The 22,974-nt window shown below is 44.0% G+C and overlaps 3 protein-coding genes and 26 non-coding genes across 29 annotated transcripts; 27 read left to right on the top strand and 2 right to left on the bottom strand.

Annotated features, from left to right (window-relative positions):
* The first annotated feature begins 718 nt into the window (after window positions 1-718).
* On the top strand, window positions 719-1,891 carry LOC135774560 (uncharacterized). The gene is made up of 2 exons (XM_065284685.1): window positions 719-1,491; window positions 1,738-1,891. The coding sequence occupies exons 1-2, from the start codon at window positions 813-815 to the stop codon at window positions 1,887-1,889; spliced, it is 831 nt and encodes a 276-aa protein (XP_065140757.1). The 5' UTR covers window positions 719-812; the 3' UTR covers window positions 1,890-1,891.
* A 162-nt stretch (window positions 1,892-2,053) lies between these two features.
* LOC135774102 (uncharacterized) lies at window positions 2,054-3,408 on the top strand. Its single transcript, XM_065283982.1, has 3 exons — window positions 2,054-2,419; window positions 3,092-3,338; window positions 3,383-3,408. Exons 1-3 carry the CDS (start codon window positions 2,060-2,062, stop codon window positions 3,406-3,408), a joined length of 633 nt encoding a protein of 210 aa, XP_065140054.1. The 5' UTR covers window positions 2,054-2,059.
* On the top strand, window positions 3,337-4,430 carry LOC135774561 (uncharacterized). The gene is made up of 2 exons (XM_065284686.2): window positions 3,337-3,597; window positions 3,675-4,430. The coding sequence occupies exons 1-2, from the start codon at window positions 3,419-3,421 to the stop codon at window positions 4,384-4,386; spliced, it is 891 nt and encodes a 296-aa protein (XP_065140758.1). The 5' UTR covers window positions 3,337-3,418; the 3' UTR covers window positions 4,387-4,430.
* Window positions 4,431-5,558: 1,128 nt separating this feature from the next.
* Window positions 5,559-5,632, top strand: trnai-aau (transfer RNA isoleucine (anticodon AAU)). The gene has a single exon. It is a non-coding gene; the product is annotated as a tRNA-Ile (tRNA).
* A 73-nt stretch (window positions 5,633-5,705) lies between these two features.
* trnaf-gaa (transfer RNA phenylalanine (anticodon GAA)) lies at window positions 5,706-5,778 on the top strand. The gene has a single exon. It is a non-coding gene; the product is annotated as a tRNA-Phe (tRNA).
* A 94-nt stretch (window positions 5,779-5,872) lies between these two features.
* Window positions 5,873-5,944, top strand: trnaq-cug (transfer RNA glutamine (anticodon CUG)). The gene has a single exon. It is a non-coding gene; the product is annotated as a tRNA-Gln (tRNA).
* Window positions 5,945-6,226: 282 nt separating this feature from the next.
* On the top strand, window positions 6,227-6,298 carry trnap-agg (transfer RNA proline (anticodon AGG)). The gene has a single exon. It is a non-coding gene; the product is annotated as a tRNA-Pro (tRNA).
* A 1,234-nt stretch (window positions 6,299-7,532) lies between these two features.
* On the bottom strand, window positions 7,533-7,605 carry trnaa-agc (transfer RNA alanine (anticodon AGC)). Its single transcript has one exon. It is a non-coding gene; the product is annotated as a tRNA-Ala (tRNA).
* Window positions 7,606-7,762: 157 nt separating this feature from the next.
* On the top strand, window positions 7,763-7,836 carry trnai-aau (transfer RNA isoleucine (anticodon AAU)). The gene has a single exon. It is a non-coding gene; the product is annotated as a tRNA-Ile (tRNA).
* Window positions 7,837-7,909: 73 nt separating this feature from the next.
* On the top strand, window positions 7,910-7,982 carry trnaf-gaa (transfer RNA phenylalanine (anticodon GAA)). The gene has a single exon. It is a non-coding gene; the product is annotated as a tRNA-Phe (tRNA).
* A 94-nt stretch (window positions 7,983-8,076) lies between these two features.
* On the top strand, window positions 8,077-8,148 carry trnaq-cug (transfer RNA glutamine (anticodon CUG)). The gene has a single exon. It is a non-coding gene; the product is annotated as a tRNA-Gln (tRNA).
* A 760-nt stretch (window positions 8,149-8,908) lies between these two features.
* Window positions 8,909-8,980, top strand: trnap-cgg (transfer RNA proline (anticodon CGG)). Its single transcript has one exon. It is a non-coding gene; the product is annotated as a tRNA-Pro (tRNA).
* Window positions 8,981-9,533: 553 nt separating this feature from the next.
* On the top strand, window positions 9,534-9,605 carry trnap-agg (transfer RNA proline (anticodon AGG)). The gene has a single exon. It is a non-coding gene; the product is annotated as a tRNA-Pro (tRNA).
* Window positions 9,606-10,839: 1,234 nt separating this feature from the next.
* On the bottom strand, window positions 10,840-10,912 carry trnaa-agc (transfer RNA alanine (anticodon AGC)). The gene has a single exon. It is a non-coding gene; the product is annotated as a tRNA-Ala (tRNA).
* A 157-nt stretch (window positions 10,913-11,069) lies between these two features.
* Window positions 11,070-11,143, top strand: trnai-aau (transfer RNA isoleucine (anticodon AAU)). The gene has a single exon. It is a non-coding gene; the product is annotated as a tRNA-Ile (tRNA).
* A 73-nt stretch (window positions 11,144-11,216) lies between these two features.
* trnaf-gaa (transfer RNA phenylalanine (anticodon GAA)) lies at window positions 11,217-11,289 on the top strand. Its single transcript has one exon. It is a non-coding gene; the product is annotated as a tRNA-Phe (tRNA).
* A 94-nt stretch (window positions 11,290-11,383) lies between these two features.
* trnaq-cug (transfer RNA glutamine (anticodon CUG)) lies at window positions 11,384-11,455 on the top strand. The gene has a single exon. It is a non-coding gene; the product is annotated as a tRNA-Gln (tRNA).
* A 760-nt stretch (window positions 11,456-12,215) lies between these two features.
* Window positions 12,216-12,287, top strand: trnap-cgg (transfer RNA proline (anticodon CGG)). The gene has a single exon. It is a non-coding gene; the product is annotated as a tRNA-Pro (tRNA).
* Window positions 12,288-12,839: 552 nt separating this feature from the next.
* Window positions 12,840-12,911, top strand: trnap-agg (transfer RNA proline (anticodon AGG)). Its single transcript has one exon. It is a non-coding gene; the product is annotated as a tRNA-Pro (tRNA).
* Window positions 12,912-14,376: 1,465 nt separating this feature from the next.
* Window positions 14,377-14,450, top strand: trnai-aau (transfer RNA isoleucine (anticodon AAU)). Its single transcript has one exon. It is a non-coding gene; the product is annotated as a tRNA-Ile (tRNA).
* Window positions 14,451-14,523: 73 nt separating this feature from the next.
* On the top strand, window positions 14,524-14,596 carry trnaf-gaa (transfer RNA phenylalanine (anticodon GAA)). Its single transcript has one exon. It is a non-coding gene; the product is annotated as a tRNA-Phe (tRNA).
* Window positions 14,597-14,690: 94 nt separating this feature from the next.
* Window positions 14,691-14,762, top strand: trnaq-cug (transfer RNA glutamine (anticodon CUG)). Its single transcript has one exon. It is a non-coding gene; the product is annotated as a tRNA-Gln (tRNA).
* A 760-nt stretch (window positions 14,763-15,522) lies between these two features.
* trnap-cgg (transfer RNA proline (anticodon CGG)) lies at window positions 15,523-15,594 on the top strand. The gene has a single exon. It is a non-coding gene; the product is annotated as a tRNA-Pro (tRNA).
* A 553-nt stretch (window positions 15,595-16,147) lies between these two features.
* trnap-agg (transfer RNA proline (anticodon AGG)) lies at window positions 16,148-16,219 on the top strand. Its single transcript has one exon. It is a non-coding gene; the product is annotated as a tRNA-Pro (tRNA).
* Window positions 16,220-17,683: 1,464 nt separating this feature from the next.
* On the top strand, window positions 17,684-17,757 carry trnai-aau (transfer RNA isoleucine (anticodon AAU)). The gene has a single exon. It is a non-coding gene; the product is annotated as a tRNA-Ile (tRNA).
* A 73-nt stretch (window positions 17,758-17,830) lies between these two features.
* On the top strand, window positions 17,831-17,903 carry trnaf-gaa (transfer RNA phenylalanine (anticodon GAA)). Its single transcript has one exon. It is a non-coding gene; the product is annotated as a tRNA-Phe (tRNA).
* A 94-nt stretch (window positions 17,904-17,997) lies between these two features.
* Window positions 17,998-18,069, top strand: trnaq-cug (transfer RNA glutamine (anticodon CUG)). Its single transcript has one exon. It is a non-coding gene; the product is annotated as a tRNA-Gln (tRNA).
* Window positions 18,070-18,829: 760 nt separating this feature from the next.
* trnap-cgg (transfer RNA proline (anticodon CGG)) lies at window positions 18,830-18,901 on the top strand. Its single transcript has one exon. It is a non-coding gene; the product is annotated as a tRNA-Pro (tRNA).
* A 552-nt stretch (window positions 18,902-19,453) lies between these two features.
* On the top strand, window positions 19,454-19,525 carry trnap-agg (transfer RNA proline (anticodon AGG)). The gene has a single exon. It is a non-coding gene; the product is annotated as a tRNA-Pro (tRNA).
* The last annotated feature ends 3,449 nt before the right edge of the window (window positions 19,526-22,974 follow it).

The following is a 22,974-nucleotide window of genomic DNA, read 5'->3' on the forward strand; positions in this document are numbered from 1 at the left end:
GGTCTGAGTGCATCCGACGGGACCGTGGCAGTATCATGTTCTGTTTGCGTTTGGGTTCTCCTTTTGGTTTTCACTTCCCGGTGTAGAACCGATCGTGACAGAAATATCCCGCCTGGTCCGAGGACATTTTAGGGCAACTGGATATGGGCCACCGCAGTCAATTTCCAGCTTTGCTGACATACAGGTAATTCATAATGACAATCATTCATTATTAGGCACTTCAATTTGTGATTTTGTTTACCAACCAAAGCATTTGCATGACTATATTGTTTTTTTTAGATACTCATGTGACAACCGGGTGCTGAGGATGATGAGGGAGAGGACACAGGGCAACAGCGTGACTCAGCTGTACAAGAAGCTCATGGAACAACACAGTGAGGCATGGACACAGCGTGTCCTTCAGTACCTGACTGCCTGTGAACCATTTACTAGGTCCTCCCTTGTGCAGCCACCTGTGTTTGCCGAGCCTCCCTCTTTACCTGCCCTACCTAAACCTAAGTGGCTGTTAGCCGTGTACGCCAGGGATGTTCTGGGGCGACTGCACGAGGTCAAAGCCAAAATTACATCTGTCTTGGACTGTGTTCTGAAGATGGACTCCACAAAGAAGGTAACACATCCCTGTATCCAGAAATTTGCCATATGGATATGTGTGTGTACACAGTTTTTAATTATTTTATTCTTTGCAATAGGTCACAAAGAAACTTGCCGGTGCTGCTGCAGGAACAGCTGCCTGGTGCACAAATGTAGAAAACGAACATGGCCAAGTCCTTGTCTCTGTGCTGACAGCCGCAGAGGGACATGGACTGCACCCTATGGCAGCTGGCCTAATGAAACGCTACCGAGAGGCAGGAGAGGCAGCCCCGAAAGTGATGTACGTGGACAGAGATTGCTGCAGTCTTCATGGCAAGTCTCAGGTGAATGTCATGTTTTCGGAGTGGGATGAGCTTGAAGTGCGCCTTGACATCTGGCATTTCATGCGGCGATTTGCTGCAGGTGTCACGACAGAGGCTCATCCGCTCTATGGGATCTTCATGGCACGTCTGTCTATGTGCATCTTTGAGTGGGATCCAGATGATGTGGCTGCTCTTCACCGTGCAAAGGAGGGTGAGCTGGCAGCAAAGAAGGCTGGCCACATCTCAGGAAAGGCGCTGAGTGCCCGCATTACCCGGAGAGAGTTGGCACTGCACTGCCGGAGGAGGACCAGGGGTGTGGAGGAGACCACCAGATTGATTGGATCTCTGGTTGATCTGTTTGACAGTGCGAGTGGTAAAGACACTCTGGGAGTTCCTCTGCTGGACCATGAACGGATCCAGCAGATTTGGAAAGAACAGCGTAAGCACGTACAGTGTATCCAAGACCCTGAGAACTTTCCCCTCTACACGAAGACAGGGACACTGAAGAAAGGCGGTGTGGAACTGTGCTGCTACAGATGTGCCCGTGGCTCTACCTCTTTGGAATCATTCCACCTCCACCTAAACCGTTTTATTCCAGGTATTACATACATATGGATTAAAAATATTTCTTTAAAGTAATGTCACATTAATAAATGTCACACTCTACAGTAATATTACAGGTCTTTTCTGATGTCATAAGCATTGACAAAGCTGTCTTACCAGTCACTAGTAACTCTGGTTATAATACCAATAATTGTTTATGTAATTACATAGCACCTCATGTGCAGCACATATCTTGAACATGTGTGACACATAAAACCATTTTTGTTTATCTGACTTTTAGGAACCAGTGCCAGTGATGCACATTTTCAGGCTTATCTTCTTGAGGGCTTGATGCGCTGGAATGATGACAGGATGGAAGATGCCCTAAAAGGAGCGTCCTCCATCCGGACATATGGCAGTGCCATGAAAGAGGCTGTGGACAAGCTTTCCTGAACTGTCTTCGGAAAGCCCTGGGATGAGCGCTATCGCCCTCCTGGAGCATATACAGGCAAGAAATTCAATAATTTGTTCTTTTGTAATATTCTACTAAGTTATATATTTAGTGTACTAATGTACTAGACAAATGACTAACTTTTTTTATTCTTGTAGGTGAATTGCTGGGAATGGAGTACCTTTACAGCCAGACTGGCAAAACACTTACTCCAGTGCTCCAGAACCCAGAGGAGGAAGACAGGCTGGTGGAGGAAGTTGATGATCAGGACCTGCAAGATGAGGGGTTAGAGGAAGAGATCATGGAGGACATCACAGTTCCAGTGCTGTATGAGGATGACCCTTGCCGTGATCTTGAAAACAGCCCCTCATCTTTGCCTTTGCATCAGTCCCCAGCATCGATGGCTGATGTGTTACTGGCTGAGCCGTCCACATCATCATCTCCTGGTGGAGAACGACAGCATCTTGCTCCTGCCCATTCAGTGCTGTCACAGCCATCTGACACTGGAAGCAGTATTTCCGACGAGGCTCAGGTAAGACACTTTAAGGTCTTTTTTTTGATTGCTAACAAGCATTCCTCCACATACTCTCCCTCTCTGAACCAATCTACTTTCCTTACCAACCTGTCTTTTTGATCCATATTGCAAAATTGCTAAATAAGTTCCAAGATATCCCCTTTTAATACTGTAAATCATGGTAATGAGACTAGAGCAGAACACATGGGTTGGCTTTCAAGTAAAACTGCAATTAGCTTAGAATGATTACTATTTCATTTTCTGCTACAATTCTCTATATTTTTAAAACAATTACTGGAGAAATGCATGGAATTTGCCATCATTCTTTTAAAAATGTTTATAACAATTTCAAAAGCAGTGTGTTAGCATTTGAGAAATGTACATAGTATACATAATACATTGTGTTTTGCAAGTAATAAAGCATAAATGACAGAAGAATTTTGAAAGATGTGGATATTGAATGCATTGAACTGATGGATCACATTAACCTCTTTACCGCACTGTGACATTAATAAGACGTCCAACCCTGTTGGGTTAGTTGCTTGTTCCTGCTTTGACAGGTTTTGACTGTGTACAGTTTTTAAATGCCCTCTTAGTATTGACCTAAAACAATGCTTGATAGCAATTGAAAAAAAAACTAATTAATCTCGTTTTACTCCACATAAATTCACATAAATCTGCATTTACTAGGGAGCAGTCATTGGACCCGATGGCATCACTGGGTGGGAAAAGTTCCTGGATTTGGCTGGTTTCCTGGTGGGTCTTCGTGAGGCTCCTTACCTTACTGACCAGCAGGTGACAGAGGCCATCCAGCTGTGGAAAGCTCTCCTAGATTTCGACAAACAGCGGGTCAACTATCAGCCTCGACATCAGCCTCAGCTGACACATGGGCGCTATAAGGCACCGAAGCGGTCTGGAGTCACACCAGGTGTGGAGAGTGTGAAACGGTGTCTGATTGGACATCCTGGGGGTCCAGCGCAGTGGCCCGACGCCAACCGCTTGGTTAACACCATTTGTATGAAGCTTTGTGCTTTACACAAGTCGTCAACCAAGAAAGATGGAGTTTGCATCCCCAGGTGGTCTAAAGTTATTTCAGATTACCACCACATCCGAGAGTTGGTGGTTAACAATCCAACCCTGATGGATGAAACAACGATCCAGCTGTTTGAGATAAACCATAGGACACTCACTCAGTGGTAAGCAAGGCACATCATTCGCTTCAAATTAACTGAATACTTACACACATATATATAATAAAAATTTCTTTTTTCAGGTTTTGTAAGTGGAAGAATAGACTGGAAATGGGCGTCCTCGGTCAGGGTCTGACTCCATCTAACCCAATTGCTGTGGCTGATACACACCTGCCTCCACCGAGGGAAAAATTGAATGAAGTACCATCAACATCAGGCCCAAAACATCAATTTTTCCTTCCACCAAATCGTGAAGGACAGGCTCCTCTTCTGCGACCAGGTCGAAAGCCAGCTGCTGCCACCAGGGAGCTTCCCATCGCACCTGCCTCCACAGCATCAGGAGTTGTGCAGCCCATTTTAGCACCCATCGCACCTGCCCCCACAGCATCAGGAGTTATGCAGCACATTTTAGCACCGGGGTTGTCGTTTGGCACAGTAGTCTTTAATCCAGACATGACTGTGTCAGTGGTGATTCCACCTTCTGGTGCTTCGACATCCAGTGCAGTCCCAGCTCCCCCTGCTCCGGCGTCTGCTGCTCCTGTGTCCCGTTACACCCAAAGGAACAGGCGCCGACGGGCTGTGGAGAATGAAAGTGGTGTCCAGAAGAGGAAGTATGTGCGAGGGGTTACTTTTAACACGTGCAGCAAATGTGGGCAGCCCAAAATGAAAGAGTTTGGCCATAGCCGATATGGTAATGCCACATTTTGTTTGCGTGCCTCAAATGGCAAATCTTTAGAGGAATGGTTGGCAGAGCAGCGCCAGCAAGAAAGATGTCAAACTCCACCACCTCAATAAATAACATCTTTCCTGTATATATTGTACATATTTGTGCGTGTGTGTGTGTGTGATCATTTCAATATTTGTGTGTATTTATTTTAATAAAAAAATTTACATCTGAAGTGTCTGTGGATCTGATAAATAAATCCGAAAATCATATCAATCAAATCATATGCCACACAAAAACACGTCTTTAAGGAAACATTTTTATATAAACATAAAAAACATACAAATTTACCTTACTTACATTACCTTATAACACGTAATATTTTATAAAAAATAATATACACAAAATAATGAATATCAATCAATATAATGATATATCATAGTACATAACTAAAAGAGGCACAGTTAAATGAACCATGTTTTTTGTGGTAAAAGTGTAGTAACCATGCTTTTTATAAATTTTTATATAAACATAAACAGGTAATGTTCTTTTAAATAATAATATACACAAAATTATTAATATCAACCAATATAATGATCATAGATAATAGGCATAGTTAAATTAACCATATTTTTGTGGTAAAAGTGTAGTATGGTTTTTATTCATTTTTATATAATCAGGTAATGTTCTTTAAAAAAAATTATATACACAAAATAATAAATATCAATCAATATAATGACATGCCATATAGATAACTAAATAGTTGCGCGGTTAAATTAACCATGTTTTTTTTTGTAAAAGCGTAGAAACCATGCTTTTTGGTATATTGTTTACTATTAGCAAAACCATGTTTATTTTGTGGTAACCATGGTTTTACTACAGTACATTTTTTGTAAGGATTTGTTGGATACTTCGTCACGCAGACCACTGGTTCGAGTCCAGCCCGCAGAGGGTGACTTGTTTCAAATATAACTAAAACTACTGTAACATAACATAACGCAGAGGAAAATATCCAGAATATTGTTGCAGGTGAAATCTGGCGCCGCATACACGCTTTTTGCGTCTTTTTCGCTTGTGTGCGGGGGCACAAAGATTGGGCCCCTTCCTTTCGCGCAGCGAGCGCTCTACCATTTGAGCTAATTCCCCTTGCCGGAGCTATTTGCTGCGCTCGACTTGTTAGCCTAGGGGTAAAATTTTCGCTTTGGGTGCGTGAGGTTCAAATCCCGGACGAGCCCGTTTTCAGATTTGCCACTTAATGCTACAGCACTAGCACAAACCTTGGCCGGACAGCATGAGGCCAAGTGGCCGGTTAGCTCAGTTGGTTAGAGCGTGGTGCTAATAACGCCAAGGTCGCGGGTTCGATCCCCGTACTGTTCACGACACCTTTTCTGCCGCTTGCTGCTGCTCGTTGTGAATTTCCAGGGAAATTCTTGCAGGACAGGCCAGGCTGGCCGAAATAGCTCAGTTGGGAGAGCGTTAGACTGAAGATCTAAAGGTCCCTGGTTCGATCCCGGGTTTCGGCATTGCAAGCCCCTTTCTGAGAGCTGTTTTCCTATATGACCCAAACGGAGTGACCTTTTCTCCGTGACCCAGTGGGCCAGGCGCTAGCCACAGCAGGGTTCCATGGTGTAATGGTTAGCACTCTGGACTCTGAATCCAGCGACCCGAGTTCAAGTCTCGGTGGGACCTGTGGGACTTTTTGGCTTTCCAAGCAAAACCGTGTCCGGGGTGCCAGTGTTTGTTCCCCCCAATACGACCCCCCACGCATACTGTGATGGCCCGGTCAGTCACGTCAAAGAAATGAGCACCAAATCACACTCACGTGAAGAATGCCGGCATTTATCACGCTACCACTCGCATGATGAGCTAATCCCCTTACAGAAGCCAAGTGACCGCTTTGGCTTGTGGAAGCCGGCTGCGTAGTGGTGAAAATACGTATCACGGAGGTCCAGTGGAGCAGGACGGCAGGTTGGCTCGTTGGTCTAGGGGTATGATTCTCGCTTAGGGTGCGAGAGGTCCCGGGTTCAAATCCCGGACGAGCCCGCCTTTAGACTCGTTGCTTAAAGGCAGGACGTAAACGTCCATGACAAACCACGGCGACTGTAGCCCTTTTTTCTCTTAACAGTGACACAAGGCCTGGGACCTGCCTGCCAGCCAGTTCCTCTAGGTGAGGGATTCCTTGATGGCCCCAGTCTTTGTCTAAGCCAACAAAGATGGACATTGATTGGTGTAGGCCGCCAGGTTGAACACTCTGGAAGTCTGGTATTCTGTCGATTTCTGCTAGCTATCAGATTATGCTACCTTCCCTTTGTTGTGTCCAGAACCCTGGAAAACAACCACGCTATTTGTACTACTCCCTCCTAGCCAGGAAAGGTGCACCATACTGGCCACTGGGCTTAAGTAGGTACCCTGAGGTGCCTGGAGCTATGAGACTAAAATGTAGCTAGGGATGCATGGTGTCCAATTTGGTGTCCGATGATTAATCAGAATTTTTTCTCAATCTAAAATCAATACTTGGAAAATGAAAACATTATATGGCTTCTTAGATGTCACATGATGTGTGAACATGCTTTAATTTGCAAGAGTCTCCTAGGATAGAGTGAATGGTGAGTGATATTCCAGAGCCACTTGGCATTTCTGATACTTCTTCATTAGTGTCATTGGCCTTTCTTCACTAATGTCCCCTGCAGAGGTTGATGTGCAACTTTGCCATCATGCAAATTGAAGACATGGCTTTTTGAAGAACTGCCCACTGTGGTGACCGCTAGGCAGGAACGCAAATTTAAGAAAATACATCAACATTTACGCCAAGGTGTGTTGTAAATTTTAACCATTTAGCATATACATTATTGACAAGTACTCATTTTGACACCAGCCCACAATGAGAAAACACATTTCAAGAAATTAAATGGAAGGAAAGTGAAAAACATAGCTCATGTGAACAATCTCAAAATGAAATGCAGAAAGAACTAACCATTACCTTCTGGACAAATTATTCCAATTTGAATGGCAACTAAATGCTCTCCGGAGGAAAAGTTTGTGCTCTGTGTTGCCTTGTGGCAAAATTTGCATATGGGAGACTGTCCTGTGTTTTTCAGTTGCCATGCTGAAAACCGACACCAGGAGAAGTTGGCTTTTTGCTGCAAATTTGCGAGCTGGACCCAACAGGCCCTTTGCTGCTGGTGCGAGTCTCAGATGCTCCCATGGGGAGCGCACACACACTGCGACGGGCCAGTCTGTTAAATCAGTAAAAAGAGTACGCCAGGTCATGCTCACGTGGAGAATGCGGGCATCGATCCCGCTACCTCTCGCATGCTAAGCGAGCGCTCTACCATTTGAGCTAATTCCCCTTGCCGCAGCTATTTGCTGCGCTCGACTTGTTAGCCTAGGGGTAAAATTTTCGCTTTAGGTGCGTGAGGTTCAAATCCCGGACGAGCCCGTTTTCAGATTTGCCACTTAATGCTACAGCACTAGCACAAACCTTGGCCGGACAGCATGAGGCCAAGTGGCCGGTTAGCTCAGTTGGTTAGAGCGTGGTGCTAATAACGCCAAGGTCGCGGGTTCGATCCCCGTACTGGCCAAGACACCTTTTCTGCCGCTTCCTGCTGCTCGTTGTGAATTTCCAGGGAAATTCTTGCAGGACAGGCCAGGCAGGCCGAAATAGCTCAGTTGGGAGAGCGTTAGACTGAAGATCTAAAGGTCCCTGGTTCGATCCCGGGTTTCGGCATTGCAAGCCCCTTTCTGAGAGCTGTTTTCCTATATGACCCAAACGGAGTGACCTTTTCTCCGTGACCCAGTGGGCCAGGCGCTAGCCACAGCAGGGTTCCATGGTGTAATGGTTAGCACTCTGGACTCTGAATCCAGCGACCCGAGTTCAAGTCTCGGTGGGACCTGTGGGACTTTTTGGCTTTCCAAGCAAAACCGTGTCCGGGGTGCCAGTGTTTGTTCCCCCCAATACGACCCCCCTCCATTTTTCAACCAGAGCGCTCGCACTGTAAGCTAAATCTGAGGTATTTTAAGCCACTTTAGCACATCATTCTTTTGACAGTCACATTGGGCCAACAGTATACAAGGTGTCAAATTTCAGTAAATGCAAGTACAATTCAACAAAACAAATTAAGCATATATTAAACCTTAAAATGAACGAAAAATCTACACTTAGGCCAAAGAACAGGCCACAGGAAATACACGGCTCATGTGTACAGGCCAAAGGAAACACACAGCTCATGTTTACAATCTTAAAATAAAATGTAATAATAAACTTACCAGAAATGACGGGAAGACAAATGGACGTTGAAAAAAAATGTTTCCCATACTAAATTGCAACTAGATGCCCCTCGAATGTAAACCTCCAGCTGCTTGTGAATATACGTATGAAAGACTTTCATGTGTGTGCTCAGCTGCCAAACTGAGGAACTGCTGGCTTTTTGTGGCCAAATGTATGAGCAGGACCCAATGAGAAGAACTTTTCTGTAGCTGGTGGGCCTCAAAAGCTCCTATTGGGAACACACATGTACTGCGATGGCTGAGTCTTTCACATCAAACGAGCGCTCTACCGTTCAAGCCAATTCCCCTCATGTCCAACTGACTACGGCTTTGCATGTGGATGCTGGCGGCGACGTTGTGGAAGACGGAAGACCGACCGCAGCGCTCGGCTCGTTGGTCTAGGGGTATGATTCTCGCTTCGGGTGCGAGAGGTCCCGGGTTCAAATCCCGGACGAGCCCGACTTTCAATGTTCTTCCGCAGCCAGGCTCCAGTGGTGACCTGTACGGAATAGGGATGTCTGAGAGCAACCATAGAAGTGCATTTAAACCTATCGAATTACAAAAGGATTATGAACGTTGATGTAAGCTTATTCCAATTTGTTTAGTAACTAAATGATCTCAAAAAGTTAAGCTTGTACTCTGTCTTGCTTTGTGAAAAAAGATTACATATGGGATACTTTCGTGTGTATGTTCAGGTGCCATACTGAAGACAGAGGCTAGGACAAGTTGGCAAAATACATGTGCAAGACCTATCAAAGCCCTTTTCTGCAAGTGTGAGCCACAAACGCTACCACAGGGAGTGCACGCATACTGTGATGGCCCGGTCAGTCACGTCAAAGAAATGAGCACCAAATCACACTCACGTGAAGAATGCCGGCATTTATCACGCTACCACTCGCATGATGAGCTAATCCCCTTACAGAAGCCAAGTGACCGCTTTGGCTTGTGGAAGCCGGCTGCGTAGTGGTGAAAATATGTATCACGGAGGTCCAGTGGAGCAGGACGGCAGGTTGGCTCGTTGGTCTAGGGGTATGATTCTCGCTTAGGGTGCGAGAGGTCCCGGGTTCAAATCCCGGACGAGCCCGCCTTTAGACTCGTTGCTTAAAGGCAGGACGTAAACGTCCATGACAAACCACGGCGACTGTAGCCCTTTTTTCTCTTAACAGTGACACAAGGCCTGGGACCTGCCTGCCAGCCAGTTCCTCTAGGTGAGGGATTCCTTGATGGCCCCAGTCTTTGTCTAAGCCAACAAAGATGGACATTGATTGGTGTAGGCCGCCAGGTTGAACACTCTGGAAGTCTGGTATTCTGTCGATTTCTGCTAGCTATCAGATTATGCTACCTTCCCTTTGTTGTGTCCAGAACCCTGGAAAACAACCACGCTATTTGTACTACTCCCTCCTAGCCAGGAAAGGTGCACCATACTGGCCACTGGGCTTAAGTAGGTACCCTGAGGTGCCTGGAGCTATGAGACTAAAATGTAGCTAGGGATGCATGGTGTCCAATTTGGTGTCCGATGATTAATCAGAATTTTTTCTCAATCTAAAATCAATACTTGGAAAATGAAAACATTATATGGCTTCTTAGATGTCACATGATGTGTGAACATGCTTTAATTTGCAAGAGTCTCCTAGGATAGAGTGAATGGTGAGTGATATTCCAGAGCCACTTGGCATTTCTGATACTTCTTCATTAGTGTCATTGGCCTTTCTTCACTAATGTCCCCTGCAGAGGTTGATGTGCAACTTTGCCATCATGCAAATTGAAGACATGGCTTTTTGAAGAACTGCCCACTGTGGTGACCGCTAGGCAGGAACGCAAATTTAAGAAAATACATCAACATTTACGCCAAGGTGTGTTGTAAATTTTAACCATTTAGCATATACATTATTGACAAGTACTCATTTTGACACCAGCCCACAATGAGAAAACACATTTCAAGAAATTAAATGGAAGGAAAGTGAAAAACATAGCTCATGTGAACAATCTCAAAATGAAATGCAGAAAGAACTAACCATTACCTTCTGGACAAATTATTCCAATTTGAATGGCAACTAAATGCTCTCCGGAGGAAAAGTTTGTGCTCTGTGTTGCCTTGTGGCAAAATTTGCATATGGGAGACTGTCCTGTGTTTTTCAGTTGCCATGCTGAAAACCGACACCAGGAGAAGTTGGCTTTTTGCTGCAAATTTGCGAGCTGGACCCAACAGGCCCTTTGCTGCTGGTGCGAGTCTCAGATGCTCCCATGGGGAGCGCACACACACTGCGACGGGCCAGTCTGTTAAATCAGTAAAAAGAGTACGCCAGGTCATGCTCACGTGGAGAATGCGGGCATCGATCCCGCTACCTCTCGCATGCTAAGCGAGCGCTCTACCATTTGAGCTAATTCCCCTTGCCGCAGCTATTTGCTGCGCTCGACTTGTTAGCCTAGGGGTAAAATTTTCGCTTTAGGTGCGTGAGGTTCAAATCCCGGACGAGCCCGTTTTCAGATTTGCCACTTAATGCTACAGCACTAGCACAAACCTTGGCCGGACAGCATGAGGCCAAGTGGCCGGTTAGCTCAGTTGGTTAGAGCGTGGTGCTAATAACGCCAAGGTCGCGGGTTCGATCCCCGTACTGGCCAAGACACCTTTTCTGCCGCTTCCTGCTGCTCGTTGTGAATTTCCAGGGAAATTCTTGCAGGACAGGCCAGGCTGGCCGAAATAGCTCAGTTGGGAGAGCGTTAGACTGAAGATCTAAAGGTCCCTGGTTCGATCCCGGGTTTCGGCATTGCAAGCCCCTTTCTGAGAGCTGTTTTCCTATATGACCCAAACGGAGTGACCTTTTCTCCGTGACCCAGTGGGCCAGGCGCTAGCCACAGCAGGGTTCCATGGTGTAATGGTTAGCACTCTGGACTCTGAATCCAGCGACCCGAGTTCAAGTCTCGGTGGGACCTGTGGGACTTTTTGGCTTTCCAAGCAAAACCGTGTCCGGGGTGCCAGTGTTTGTTCCCCCCAATACGACCCCCCTCCATTTTTCAACCAGAGCGCTCGCACTGTAAGCTAAATCTGAGGTATTTTAAGCCACTTTAGCACATCATTCTTTTGACAGTCACATTGGGCCAACAGTATACAAGGTGTCAAATTTCAGTAAATGCAAGTACAATTCAACAAAACAAATTAAGCATATATTAAACCTTAAAATGAACGAAAAATCTACACTTAGGCCAAAGAACAGGCCACAGGAAATACACGGCTCATGTGTACAGGCCAAAGGAAACACACAGCTCATGTTTACAATCTTAAAATAAAATGTAATAATAAACTTACCAGAAATGACGGGAAGACAAATGGACGTTGAAAAAAAATGTTTCCCATACTAAATTGCAACTAGATGCCCCTCGAATGTAAACCTCCAGCTGCTTGTGAATATACGTATGAAAGACTTTCATGTGTGTGCTCAGCTGCCAAACTGAGGAACTGCTGGCTTTTTGTGGCCAAATGTATGAGCAGGACCCAATGAGAAGAACTTTTCTGTAGCTGGTGGGCCTCAAAAGCTCCTATTGGGAACACACATGTACTGCGATGGCTGAGTCTTTCACATCAAACGAGCGCTCTACCGTTCAAGCCAATTCCCCTCATGTCCAACTGACTACGGCTTTGCATGTGGATGCTGGCGGCGACGTTGTGGAAGACGGAAGACCGACTGCAGCGCTCGGCTCGTTGGTCTAGGGGTATGATTCTCGCTTCGGGTGCGAGAGGTCCCGGGTTCAAATCCCGGACGAGCCCGACTTTCAATGTTCTTCCGCAGCCAGGCTCCAGTGGTGACCTGTACGGAATAGGGATGTCTGAGAGCAACCATAGAAGTGCATTTAAACCTATCGAAGTACAAAAGGATTATGAACGTTGATGTAAGCTTATTCCAATTTGTTTAGTAACTAAATGATCTCAAAAAGTTAAGCTTGTACTCTGTCTTGCTTTGTGAAAAAAGATTACATATGGGATACTTTCGTGTGTATGTTCAGGTGCCATACTGAAGACAGAGGCTAGGACAAGTTGGCAAAATACATGCGCAAGACCTATCAAAGCCCTTTTCTGCAAGTGTGAGCCACAAACGCTACCACAGGGAGTGCACGCATACTGTGATGGCCCGGTCAGTCACGTCAAAGAAATGAGCACCAAATCACACTCACGTGAAGAATGCCGGCATTTATCACGCTACCACTCGCATGATGAGCTAATCCCCTTACAGAAGCCAAGTGACCGCTTTGGCTTGTGGAAGCCGGCTGCGTAGTGGTGAAAATACGTATCACGGAGGTCCAGTGGAGCAGGACGCAGGTTGGCTCGTTGGTCTAGGGGTATGATTCTCGCTTAGGGTGCGAGAGGTCCCGGGTTCAAATCCCGGACGAGCCCGCCTTTAGACTCGTTGCTTAAAGGCAGGACGTAAACGTCCATGACAAACCACGGCGACTGTAGCCCTTTTTTCTCTTAACAGTGACACAAGGCCTGGGACCTGCCTGCCAGCCAGTTCCTCTAGGTGAGGGATTCCTTGATGGCCCCAGTCTTTGTCTAAGCCAACAAAGATGGACATTGATTGGTGTAGGCCGCCAGGTTGAACACTCTGGAAGTCTGGTATTCTGTCGATTTCTGCTAGCTATCAGATTATGCTACCTTCCCTTTGTTGTGTCCAGAACCCTGGAAAACAACCACGCTATTTGTACTACTCCCTCCTAGCCAGGAAAGGTGCACCATACTGGCCACTGGGCTTAAGTAGGTACCCTGAGGTGCCTGGAGCTATGAGACTAAAATGTAGCTAGGGATGCATGGTGTCCAATTTGGTGTCCGATGATTAATCAGAATTTTTTCTCAATCTAAAATCAATACTTGGAAAATGAAAACATTATATGGCTTCTTAGATGTCACATGATGTGTGAACATGCTTTAATTTGCAAGAGTCTCCTAGGATAGAGTGAATGGTGAGTGATATTCCAGAGCCACTTGGCATTTCTGATACTTCTTCATTAGTGTCATTGGCCTTTCTTCACTAATGTCCCCTGCAGAGGTTGATGTGCAACTTTGCCATCATGCAAATTGAAGACATGGCTTTTTGAAGAACTGCCCACTGTGGTGACCGCTAGGCAGGAACGCAAATTTAAGAAAATACATCAACATTTACGCCAAGGTGTGTTGTAAATTTTAACCATTTAGCATATACTATTATTGACAAGTACTCATTTTGACACCAGCCCACAATGAGAAAACACATTTCAAGAAATTAAATGGAAGGAAAGTGAAAAACATAGCTCATGTGAACAATCTCAAAATGAAATGCAGAAAGAACTAACCATTACCTTCTGGACAAATTATTCCAATTTGAATGGCAACTAAATGCTCTCCGGAGGAAAAGTTTGTGCTCTGTGTTGCCTTGTGGCAAAATTTGCATATGGGAGACTGTCCTGTGTTTTTCAGTTGCCATGCTGAAAACCGACACCAGGAGAAGTTGGCTTTTTGCTGCAAATTTGCGAGCTGGACCCAACAGGCCCTTTGCTGATGGTGCGAGTCTCAGATGCTCCCATGGGGAGCGCACACACACTGCGACGGGCCAGTCTGTTAAATCAGTAAAAAGAGTACGCCAGGTCATGCTCACGTGGAGAATGCTGGCATCGATCCCGCTACCTCTCGCATGCTAAGCGAGCGCTCTACCATTTGAGCTAATTCCCCTTGCCGCAGCTATTTGCTGCGCTCGACTTGTTAGCCTAGGGGTAAAATTTTCGCTTTAGGTGCGTGAGTTTCAAATCCCGGACGAGCCCGTTTTCAGATTTGCCACTTAATGCTACAGCACTAGCACAAACCTTGGCCGGACAGCATGAGGCCAAGTGGCCGGTTAGCTCAGTTGGTTAGAGCGTGGTGCTAATAACGCCAAGGTCGCGGGTTCGATCCCCGTACTGGCCAAGACACCTTTTCTGCCGCTTCCTGCTGCTCGTTGTGAATTTGCAGGGAAATTCTTGCAGGACAGGCCAGGCTGGCCGAAATAGCTCAGTTGGGAGAGCGTTAGACTGAAGATCTAAAGGTCCCTGGTTCGATCCCGGGTTTCGGCATTGCAAGCCCCTTTCTGAGAGCTGTTTTCCTATATGACCCAAACGGAGTGACCTTTTCTCCGTGACCCAGTGGGCCAGGCGTTAGCCACAGCAGGGTTCCATGGTGTAATGGTTAGCACTCAGGACTCTGAATCCAGCGACCCGAGTTCAAGTCTCGGTGGGACCTGTGGGACTTTTTGGCTTTCCAAGCAAAACCGTGTCCGGGGTGCCAGTGTTTGTTCCCCCCAATACGACCCCCCTCCATTTTTCAACCAGAGCGCTCGCACTGTAAGCTAAATCTGAGGTATTTTAAGCCACTTTAGCACATCATTCTTTTGACAGTCACATTGGGCCAACAGTATACAAGGTGTCAAATTTCAGTAAATGCAAGTACAATTCAACAAAACAAATTAAGCATGTATTAAACCTTAAAATGAACGAAAAATCTACACTTAGGCCAAAGAACAGGCCACAGGAAATACACGGCTCATGTGTACAGGCCAAAGGAAACACACAGCTCATGTTTACAATCTTAAAATAAAATGTAATAATAAACTTACCAGAAATGACGGGAAGACAAATGGACGTTGAAAAAAAATGTTTCCCATACTAAATTGCAACTAGATGCCCCTCGAATGTAAACCTCCAGCTGCTTGTGAATATACGTATGAAAGACTTTCATGTGTGTGCTCAGCTGCCAAACTGAGGAACTGCTGGCTTTTTGTGGCCAAATGTATGAGCAGGACCCAATGAGAAGAACTTTTCTGTAGCTGGTGGGCCTCAAAAGCTCCTATTGGGAACACACATGTACTGCGATGGCTGAGTCTTTCACATCAAACGAGCGCTCTACCGTTCAAGCCAATTCCCCTCATGTCCAACTGACTACGGCTTTGCATGTGGATGCTGGCGGCGACGTTGTGGAAGACGGAAGACCGACTGCAGCGCTCGGCTCGTTGGTCTAGGGGTATGATTCTCGCTTCGGGTGCGAGAGGTCCCGGGTTCAAATCCCGGACGAGCCCGACTTTCAATGTTCTTCCGCAGCCAGGCTCCAGTGGTGACCTGTACGGAATAGGGATGTCTGAGAGCAACCATAGAAGTGCATTTAAACCTATCGAATTACAAAAGGATTATGAACGTTGATGTAAGCTTATTCCAATTTGTTTAGTAACTAAATGATCTCAAAAAGTTAAGCTTGTACTCTGTCTTGCTTTGTGAAAAAAGATTACATATGGGATACTTTCGTGTGTATGTTCAGGTGCCATACTGAAGACAGAGGCTAGGACAAGTTGGCAAAATACATGTGCAAGACCTATCAAAGCCCTTTTCTGCAAGTGTGAGCCACAAACGCTACCACAGGGAGTGCACGCATACTGTGATGGCCCGGTCAGTCACGTCAAAGAAATGAGCACCAAATCACACTCACGTGAAGAATGCCGGCATTTATCACGCTACCACTCGCATGATGAGCTAATCCCCTTACAGAAGCCAAGTGACCGCTTTGGCTTGTGGAAGCCGGCTGCGTAGTGGTGAAAATACGTATCACGGAGGTCCAGTGGAGCAGGACGGCAGGTTGGCTCGTTGGTCTAGGGGTATGATTCTCGCTTAGGGTGCGAGAGGTCCCGGGTTCAAATCCCGGACGAGCCCGCCTTTAGACTCGTTGCTTAAAGGCAGGACGTAAACGTCCATGACAAACCACGGCGACTGTAGCCCTTTTTTCTCTTAACAGTGACACAAGGCCTGGGACCTGCCTGCCAGCCAGTTCCTCTAGGTGAGGGATTCCTTGATGGCCCCAGTCTTTGTCTAAGCCAACAAAGATGGACATTGATTGGTGTAGGCCGCCAGGTTGAACACTCTGGAAGTCTGGTATTCTGTCGATTTCTGCTAGCTATCAGATTATGCTACCTTCCCTTTGTTGTGTCCAGAACCCTGGAAAACAACCACGCTATTTGTACTACTCCCTCCTAGCCAGGAAAGGTGCACCATACTGGCCACTGGGCTTAAGTAGGTACCCTGAGGTGCCTGGAGCTATGAGACTAAAATGTAGCTAGGGATGCATGGTGTCCAATTTGGTGTCCGATGATTAATCAGAATTTTTTCTCAATCTAAAATCAATACTTGGAAAATGAAAACATTATATGGCTTCTTAGATGTCACATGATGTGTGAACATGCTTTAATTTGCAAGAGTCTCCTAGGATAGAGTGAATGGTGAGTGATATTCCAGAGCCACTTGGCATTTCTGATACTTCTTCATTAGTGTCATTGGCCTTTCTTCACTAATGTCCCCTGCAGAGGTTGATGTGCAACTTTGCCATCATGCAAATTGAAGACATGGCTTTTTGAAGAACTGCCCACTGTGGTGACCGCTAGGCAGGAACGCAAATTTAAGAAAATACATCAACATTTACGCCAAGGTGTGTTGTAAATTTTAACCATTTAGCATATACATTATTGACAAGTACTCATTTTGACACCAGCCCACAATGAGAAAACACATTTCAAGAAATTAAATGGAAGGAAAGTGAAAAACATAGCTCATGTGAACAATCTCAAAATGAAATGCAGAAAGAACTAACCATTACCTTCTGGACAAATTATTCCAATTTGAATGGCAACTAAATGCTCTCCGGAGGAAAAGTTTGTGCTCTGTGTTGCCTTGTGGCAAAATTTGCATATGGGAGACTGTCCTGTGTTTTTCAGTTGCCATGCTGAAAACCGACACCAGGAGAAGTTGGCTTTTTGCTGCAAATTTGCGAGCTGGACCCAACAGGCCCTTTGCTGCTGGTGCGAGTCTCAGATGCTCCCATGGGGAGCGCACACACACTGCGACGGGCCAGTCTGTTAAATCAGTAAAAAGAGTACGCCAGGTCATGCTCACGTGGAGAATGCGGGCATCGATCCCGCTACCTCTCGTATGCTAAGCGAGCGCTCTACCATTTGAGCTAATTCCCCTTGCCGCAGCTATTTGCTGCGCTCGACTTGTTAGCCTAGGGGTAAAATTTTCGCTTTAGGTGCGTGAGGTTCAAATCCCGGACGAGCCCGTTTTCAGATTTGCCACTTAATGCTACAGCACTAGCACAAACCTTGGCCGGACAGCATGAGGCCAAGTGGCCGGTTAGCTCAGTTGGTTAGAGCGTGGTGCTAATAACGCCAAGGTCGCGGGTTTGATCCCCGTACTGGCCAAGACACCTTTTCTGCCGCTTCCTGCTGCTCGTTGTGAATTTCCAGGGAAATTCTTGCAGGACAGGCCAGGCTGGCCGAAATAGCTCAGTTGGGAGAGCGTTAGACTGAAGATCTAAAGGTCCCTGGTTCGATCCCGGGTTTCGGCATTGCAAGCCCCTTTCTGAGAGCTGTTTTCCTATATGACCCAAACGGAGTGACCTTTTCTCCGTGACCCAGTGGGCCAGGCGCTAGCCACAGCAGGGTTCCATGGTGTAATGGTTAGCACTCTGGACTCTGAATCCAGCGACCCGAGTTCAAGTCTCGGTGGGACCTGTGGGACTTTTTGGCTTTCCAAGCAAAACCGTGTCCGGGGTGCCAGTGTTTGTTCCCCCCAATACGACCCCCCTCCATTTTTCAACCAGAGCGCTCGCACTGTAAGCTAAATCTGAGGTATTTTAAGCCACTTTAGCACATCATTCTTTTGACAGTCACATTGGGCCAACAGTATACAAGGTGTCAAATTTCAGTAAATGCAAGTACAATTCAACAAAACAAATTAAGCATATATTAAACCTTAAAATGAACGAAAAATCTACACTTAGGCCAAAGAACAGGCCACAGGAAATACACGGCTCATGTGTACAGGCCAAAGGAAACACACAGCTCATGTTTACAATCTTAAAATAAAATGTAATAATAAACTTACCAGAAATGACGGGAAGACAAATGGACGTTGAAAAAAAATGTTTCCCATACTAAATTGCAACTAGATGCCCCTCGAATGTAAACCTCCAGCTGCTTGTGAATATACGTATGAAAGACTTTCATGTGTGTGCTCAGCTGCCAAACTGAGGAACTGCTGGCTTTTTGTGGCCAAATGTATGAGCAGGACCCAATGAGAAGAACTTTTCTGTAGCTGGTGGGCCTCAAAAGCTCCTATTGGGAACACACATGTACTGCGATGGCTGAGTCTTTCACATCAAACGAGCGCTCTACCGTTCAAGCCAATTCCCCTCATGTCCAACTGACTACGGCTTTGCATGTGGATGCTGGCGGCGACGTTGTGGAAGACGGAAGACCGACTGCAGCGCTCGGCTCGTTGGTCTAGGGGTATGATTCTCGCTTCGGGTGCGAGAGGTCCCGGGTTCAAATCCCGGACGAGCCCGACTTTCAATGTTCTTCCGCAGCCAGGCTCCAGTGGTGACCTGTACGGAATAGGGATGTCTGAGAGCAACCATAGAAGTGCATTTAAACCTATCGAAGTACAAAAGGATTATGAACGTTGATGTAAGCTTATTCCAATTTGTTTAGTAACTAAATGATCTCAAAAAGTTAAGCTTGTACTCTGTCTTGCTTTGTGAAAAAAGATTACATATGGGATACTTTCGTGTGTATGTTCAGGTGCCATACTGAAGACAGAGGCTAGGACAAGTTGGCAAAATACATGCGCAAGACCTATCAAAGCCCTTTTCTGCAAGTGTGAGCCACAAACGCTACCACAGGGAGTGCACGCATACTGTGATGGCCCGGTCAGTCACGTCAAAGAAATGAGCACCAAATCACACTCACGTGAAGAATGCCGGCATTTATCACGCTACCACTCGCATGATGAGCTAATCCCCTTACAGAAGCCAAGTGACCGCTTTGGCTTGTGGAAGCCGGCTGCGTAGTGGTGAAAATACGTATCACGGAGGTCCAGTGGAGCAGGACGCAGGTTGGCTCGTTGGTCTAGGGGTATGATTCTCGCTTAGGGTGCGAGAGGTCCCGGGTTCAAATCCCGGACGAGCCCGCCTTTAGACTCGTTGCTTAAAGGCAGGACGTAAACGTCCATGACAAACCACGGCGACTGTAGCCCTTTTTTCTCTTAACAGTGACACAAGGCCTGGGACCTGCCTGCCAGCCAGTTCCTCTAGGTGAGGGATTCCTTGATGGCCCCAGTCTTTGTCTAAGCCAACAAAGATGGACATTGATTGGTGTAGGCCGCCAGGTTGAACACTCTGGAAGTCTGGTATTCTGTCGATTTCTGCTAGCTATCAGATTATGCTACCTTCCCTTTGTTGTGTCCAGAACCCTGGAAAACAACCACGCTATTTGTACTACTCCCTCCTAGCCAGGAAAGGTGCACCATACTGGCCACTGGGCTTAAGTAGGTACCCTGAGGTGCCTGGAGCTATGAGACTAAAATGTAGCTAGGGATGCATGGTGTCCAATTTGGTGTCCGATGATTAATCAGAATTTTTTCTCAATCTAAAATCAATACTTGGAAAATGAAAACATTATATGGCTTCTTAGATGTCACATGATTTTTTTTTTTTTTTTTTTTTTTTTATTGTATTTATTTCGAATTTATGCAAAAAGAACATCAAACAAAAAAAGATAAATTCAAGTATACAAATCACACAAAACATAAAACTATATTAAATGTCCTTTGCCTATTCGAAAAGGAGTGAGAAGAAGAAAATAACTTATTTAATCTCACCCCTTCTCCATAACTTAAAGCTTACAGTAAACGACCATCATTCCAAATATTCATGCATCTTGCTTCTTATACCTCAAAACAATGTAAAAAAAAGAAAAGAAAAAGCACATCAATTATATAAACCAAAAAGAAAAAAAATATATATATATAAAAAAAAATTATTCACACCCATCTTCATCCCTGTACCTTTTGAAGACCATATCTTTAAACCTAAACTTAAACTGATTTATGTTTGGGCATTGTTTTAATTCCTCGTCAAAACTATTCCATATCCTCACTCCAGAGCTTGAGATACAAAAACTTTTTCTTGTTGTCCAAATTCTGTTAATTTTAAAATTATTTGTCCTCCTTAGATTATACCCTTCATCTCTTGCCTTAAATAATATTTGAATATTTCTCGGTAACAGATTATTTTTAGCTTTAAACATTATTTGGGCTGTCTGATACTTCACAATATCAATAAATTTTAATATTTTTGATTGTAAGAATAATGAATGAGTATGATCCCTATACCCAGCGTTGTGAATAATTCTTATTGCTCTTTTTTGAAGAACAACTATTGAATATAGTGAACTTTTATAATTGTGACCCCAGATCTCAGCACAGTAATTAATATATGGGGAAACTAGTGAACAATACAACATGTGGAGTGATTTAAGATCCAAAACCTGCTTTACTCTATTTAATACTGCAATTGATTTTGATAGTTTTGATTGTACATGATTAATATGTGATTTCCAATTAAGTCTGTCATCTATAATTACCCCCAAGAATTTATTTTCATAAACTCTATCAATTCTAACCCCATCTATTTGTACGTTCACCTGAATATTCCTATTATAATTACCGAACAACATTATTTTTGTTTTATTTAAATTTAATGAGAGTTTATTTATATCAAACCATGTTTTTAATTTGTTCATTTCTTGAGTTACATTTAATATTAATTGCTGTAAATTTTCACCTGAACAAAATATATTAGTATCATCCGCAAATAAAACCATCCTCAACAACTTAGATACTGAACATATATCATTGATATACAAAATAAACAGCTTGGGTCCCATCACCGATCCCTGAGGGACCCCACACTCAATGTCCAAACATACTGACCTATAGTTTCCCAACTTCACAAACTGTTGTCTCTTACTTAAATAACTCCTCACCCAGTCTAATACTATCCCCCTGATACCATACCTATCCAGTTTCTTTATAAGAATGTCATGGTTAATTGTGTCAAAAGCTTTTTTAAGATCAACAAATACCCCTGTTACATATTTCTTACTATCTAAAGCACCTATAATTTCCTCAATTGATTCTATTATTGCCAAAGATGTGGATCTATTTACTCTAAATCCATACTGACTATCTGTAAGTAATTGATGTTTATCCAAAAATGTATCCAATCTGTTGTTAAAAGCTTTTTCTAGAATTTTAGAGAACTGTGGAAGTAAAGCGACCGGTCTATAGTTTGTGAAGTGGTACTTACTCCCATTTTTATAGAGAGGTATGACTTTGGCTATTTTCATTTTGTTTGGAAATGAACCAGTTTGAAATGATAAATTACATATATATGTTAATGGTTTAGAGATCCCCTCAATAACTTGTCTTACTATTGCCATATCAATATCATTGCAATCGGAAGACCTTTTGTTCTTACATTTACCAACAATCTCTAATATTTCATTCTCATCCACTGGCCTGAGAAACATTGAACTTTGATTTCTCTCAATTAATCTATTACAGTCATCTTCCGATGGCCCAGGATCAGGTATTTTTTCAGCTAGATCAGGTCCCACATTCACGAAGAACTGATTGAAACTGTTAGCCACATCCTCCATATTGTAATTTTCCTTGTCTTTATCAATAAAATACTTAGGATAGCCTATGTGTGTAGGACTATTTTTTATAATACTATTCATTGTATCCCAAATTCCTTTAATGTTATTTAAATTATTACTTATTTTTTTCCTATAATACTCCTTCTTAGAAGCCCTTATAATTTGAATTAACTTATTTTTATATTTTTTATATTTATTTTCTTTCTCTATAGTTCTATGTCTTATAAATTCCCTGTATAGTGTATTTTTCTTTTTACATGCGTTCTGTATTCCTTTTGTAATCCATGGGCAATTTGTATTACTTAATTTTCTGTTATATTCTTTTTTAGGACAATTTTTGTCATATATATACATAAAAAGTTCTAAGAATGTGTCATATGCATTATCAATGTCATTTTCCTGATATATTACATCCCAATTCTGTGCCAATAGATCTTTTTTCAATTTGTTAATAGATTCCTTTGACCTCACTCTTCTAATTTCTGATTGCCTATCAAGCTTTTTAATCCTACATTTACAATCAAAAACTGTAAAAACTGGCAGATGATCACTTATATCAATAGTCAATAAACCATTCACTGTATTGTTCTCAATATTATTAGTAAAAATATTGTCAATTAGGGTGGCACAATAAGATGTAATTCTACTTGGTCTGGTTATTATCGGAAATAGACTCATACTGTACATAGTATTAATAAATTCATCAGTAGATTTATGTTTACTAGGATTCAATAGGTCAATATTGAAATCCCCACAAATAAAGATGTTTTTATGGCTTTTTTTTGTAAACACAAACTCCATCCAGTCCTTGAATTGTTCTATGTTCGAGCCAGGTGCCCTATATATACAACTTATGATAACATTTTTAAATTTTTCCATATATACTTCTATTGTTATACATTCTAATAAGTTATCAAC

This window comes from Paramisgurnus dabryanus, chromosome 5 (assembly GCF_030506205.2).
Source record: "Paramisgurnus dabryanus chromosome 5, PD_genome_1.1, whole genome shotgun sequence".
In the NCBI taxonomy this organism is placed as follows: domain Eukaryota; kingdom Metazoa; phylum Chordata; class Actinopteri; order Cypriniformes; family Cobitidae; genus Paramisgurnus; species Paramisgurnus dabryanus.

What these genes read in the sequence shown, in the direction of transcription:
- LOC135774560 (XM_065284685.1), top strand. Translation starts at nt 813, where the DNA reads ATGGCAGCTGGCCTAATGAAACGCTACCGAGAGGCAGGAGAGGCAGCC. An exon ending in CCTAAACCGTTTTATTCCAG is followed by an intron (nt 1,492 to 1,737) that starts GTATTACATACA and finishes TCTGACTTTTAG; the next exon opens with GAACCAGTGCCAGTGATGCA.
- LOC135774102 (XM_065283982.1), top strand. Translation starts at nt 2,060, where the DNA reads ATGGAGTACCTTTACAGCCAGACTGGCAAAACACTTACTCCAGTGCTC. An exon ending in GTATTTCCGACGAGGCTCAG is followed by an intron (nt 2,420 to 3,091) that starts GTAAGACACTTT and finishes TGCATTTACTAG; the next exon opens with GGAGCAGTCATTGGACCCGA. An exon ending in AGTCACACCAGGTGTGGAGA is followed by an intron (nt 3,339 to 3,382) that starts GTGTGAAACGGT and finishes GGTCCAGCGCAG; the next exon opens with TGGCCCGACGCCAACCGCTT.
- LOC135774561 (XM_065284686.2), top strand. Translation starts at nt 3,419, where the DNA reads ATGAAGCTTTGTGCTTTACACAAGTCGTCAACCAAGAAAGATGGAGTT. An exon ending in CATAGGACACTCACTCAGTG is followed by an intron (nt 3,598 to 3,674) that starts GTAAGCAAGGCA and finishes TTCTTTTTTCAG; the next exon opens with GTTTTGTAAGTGGAAGAATA.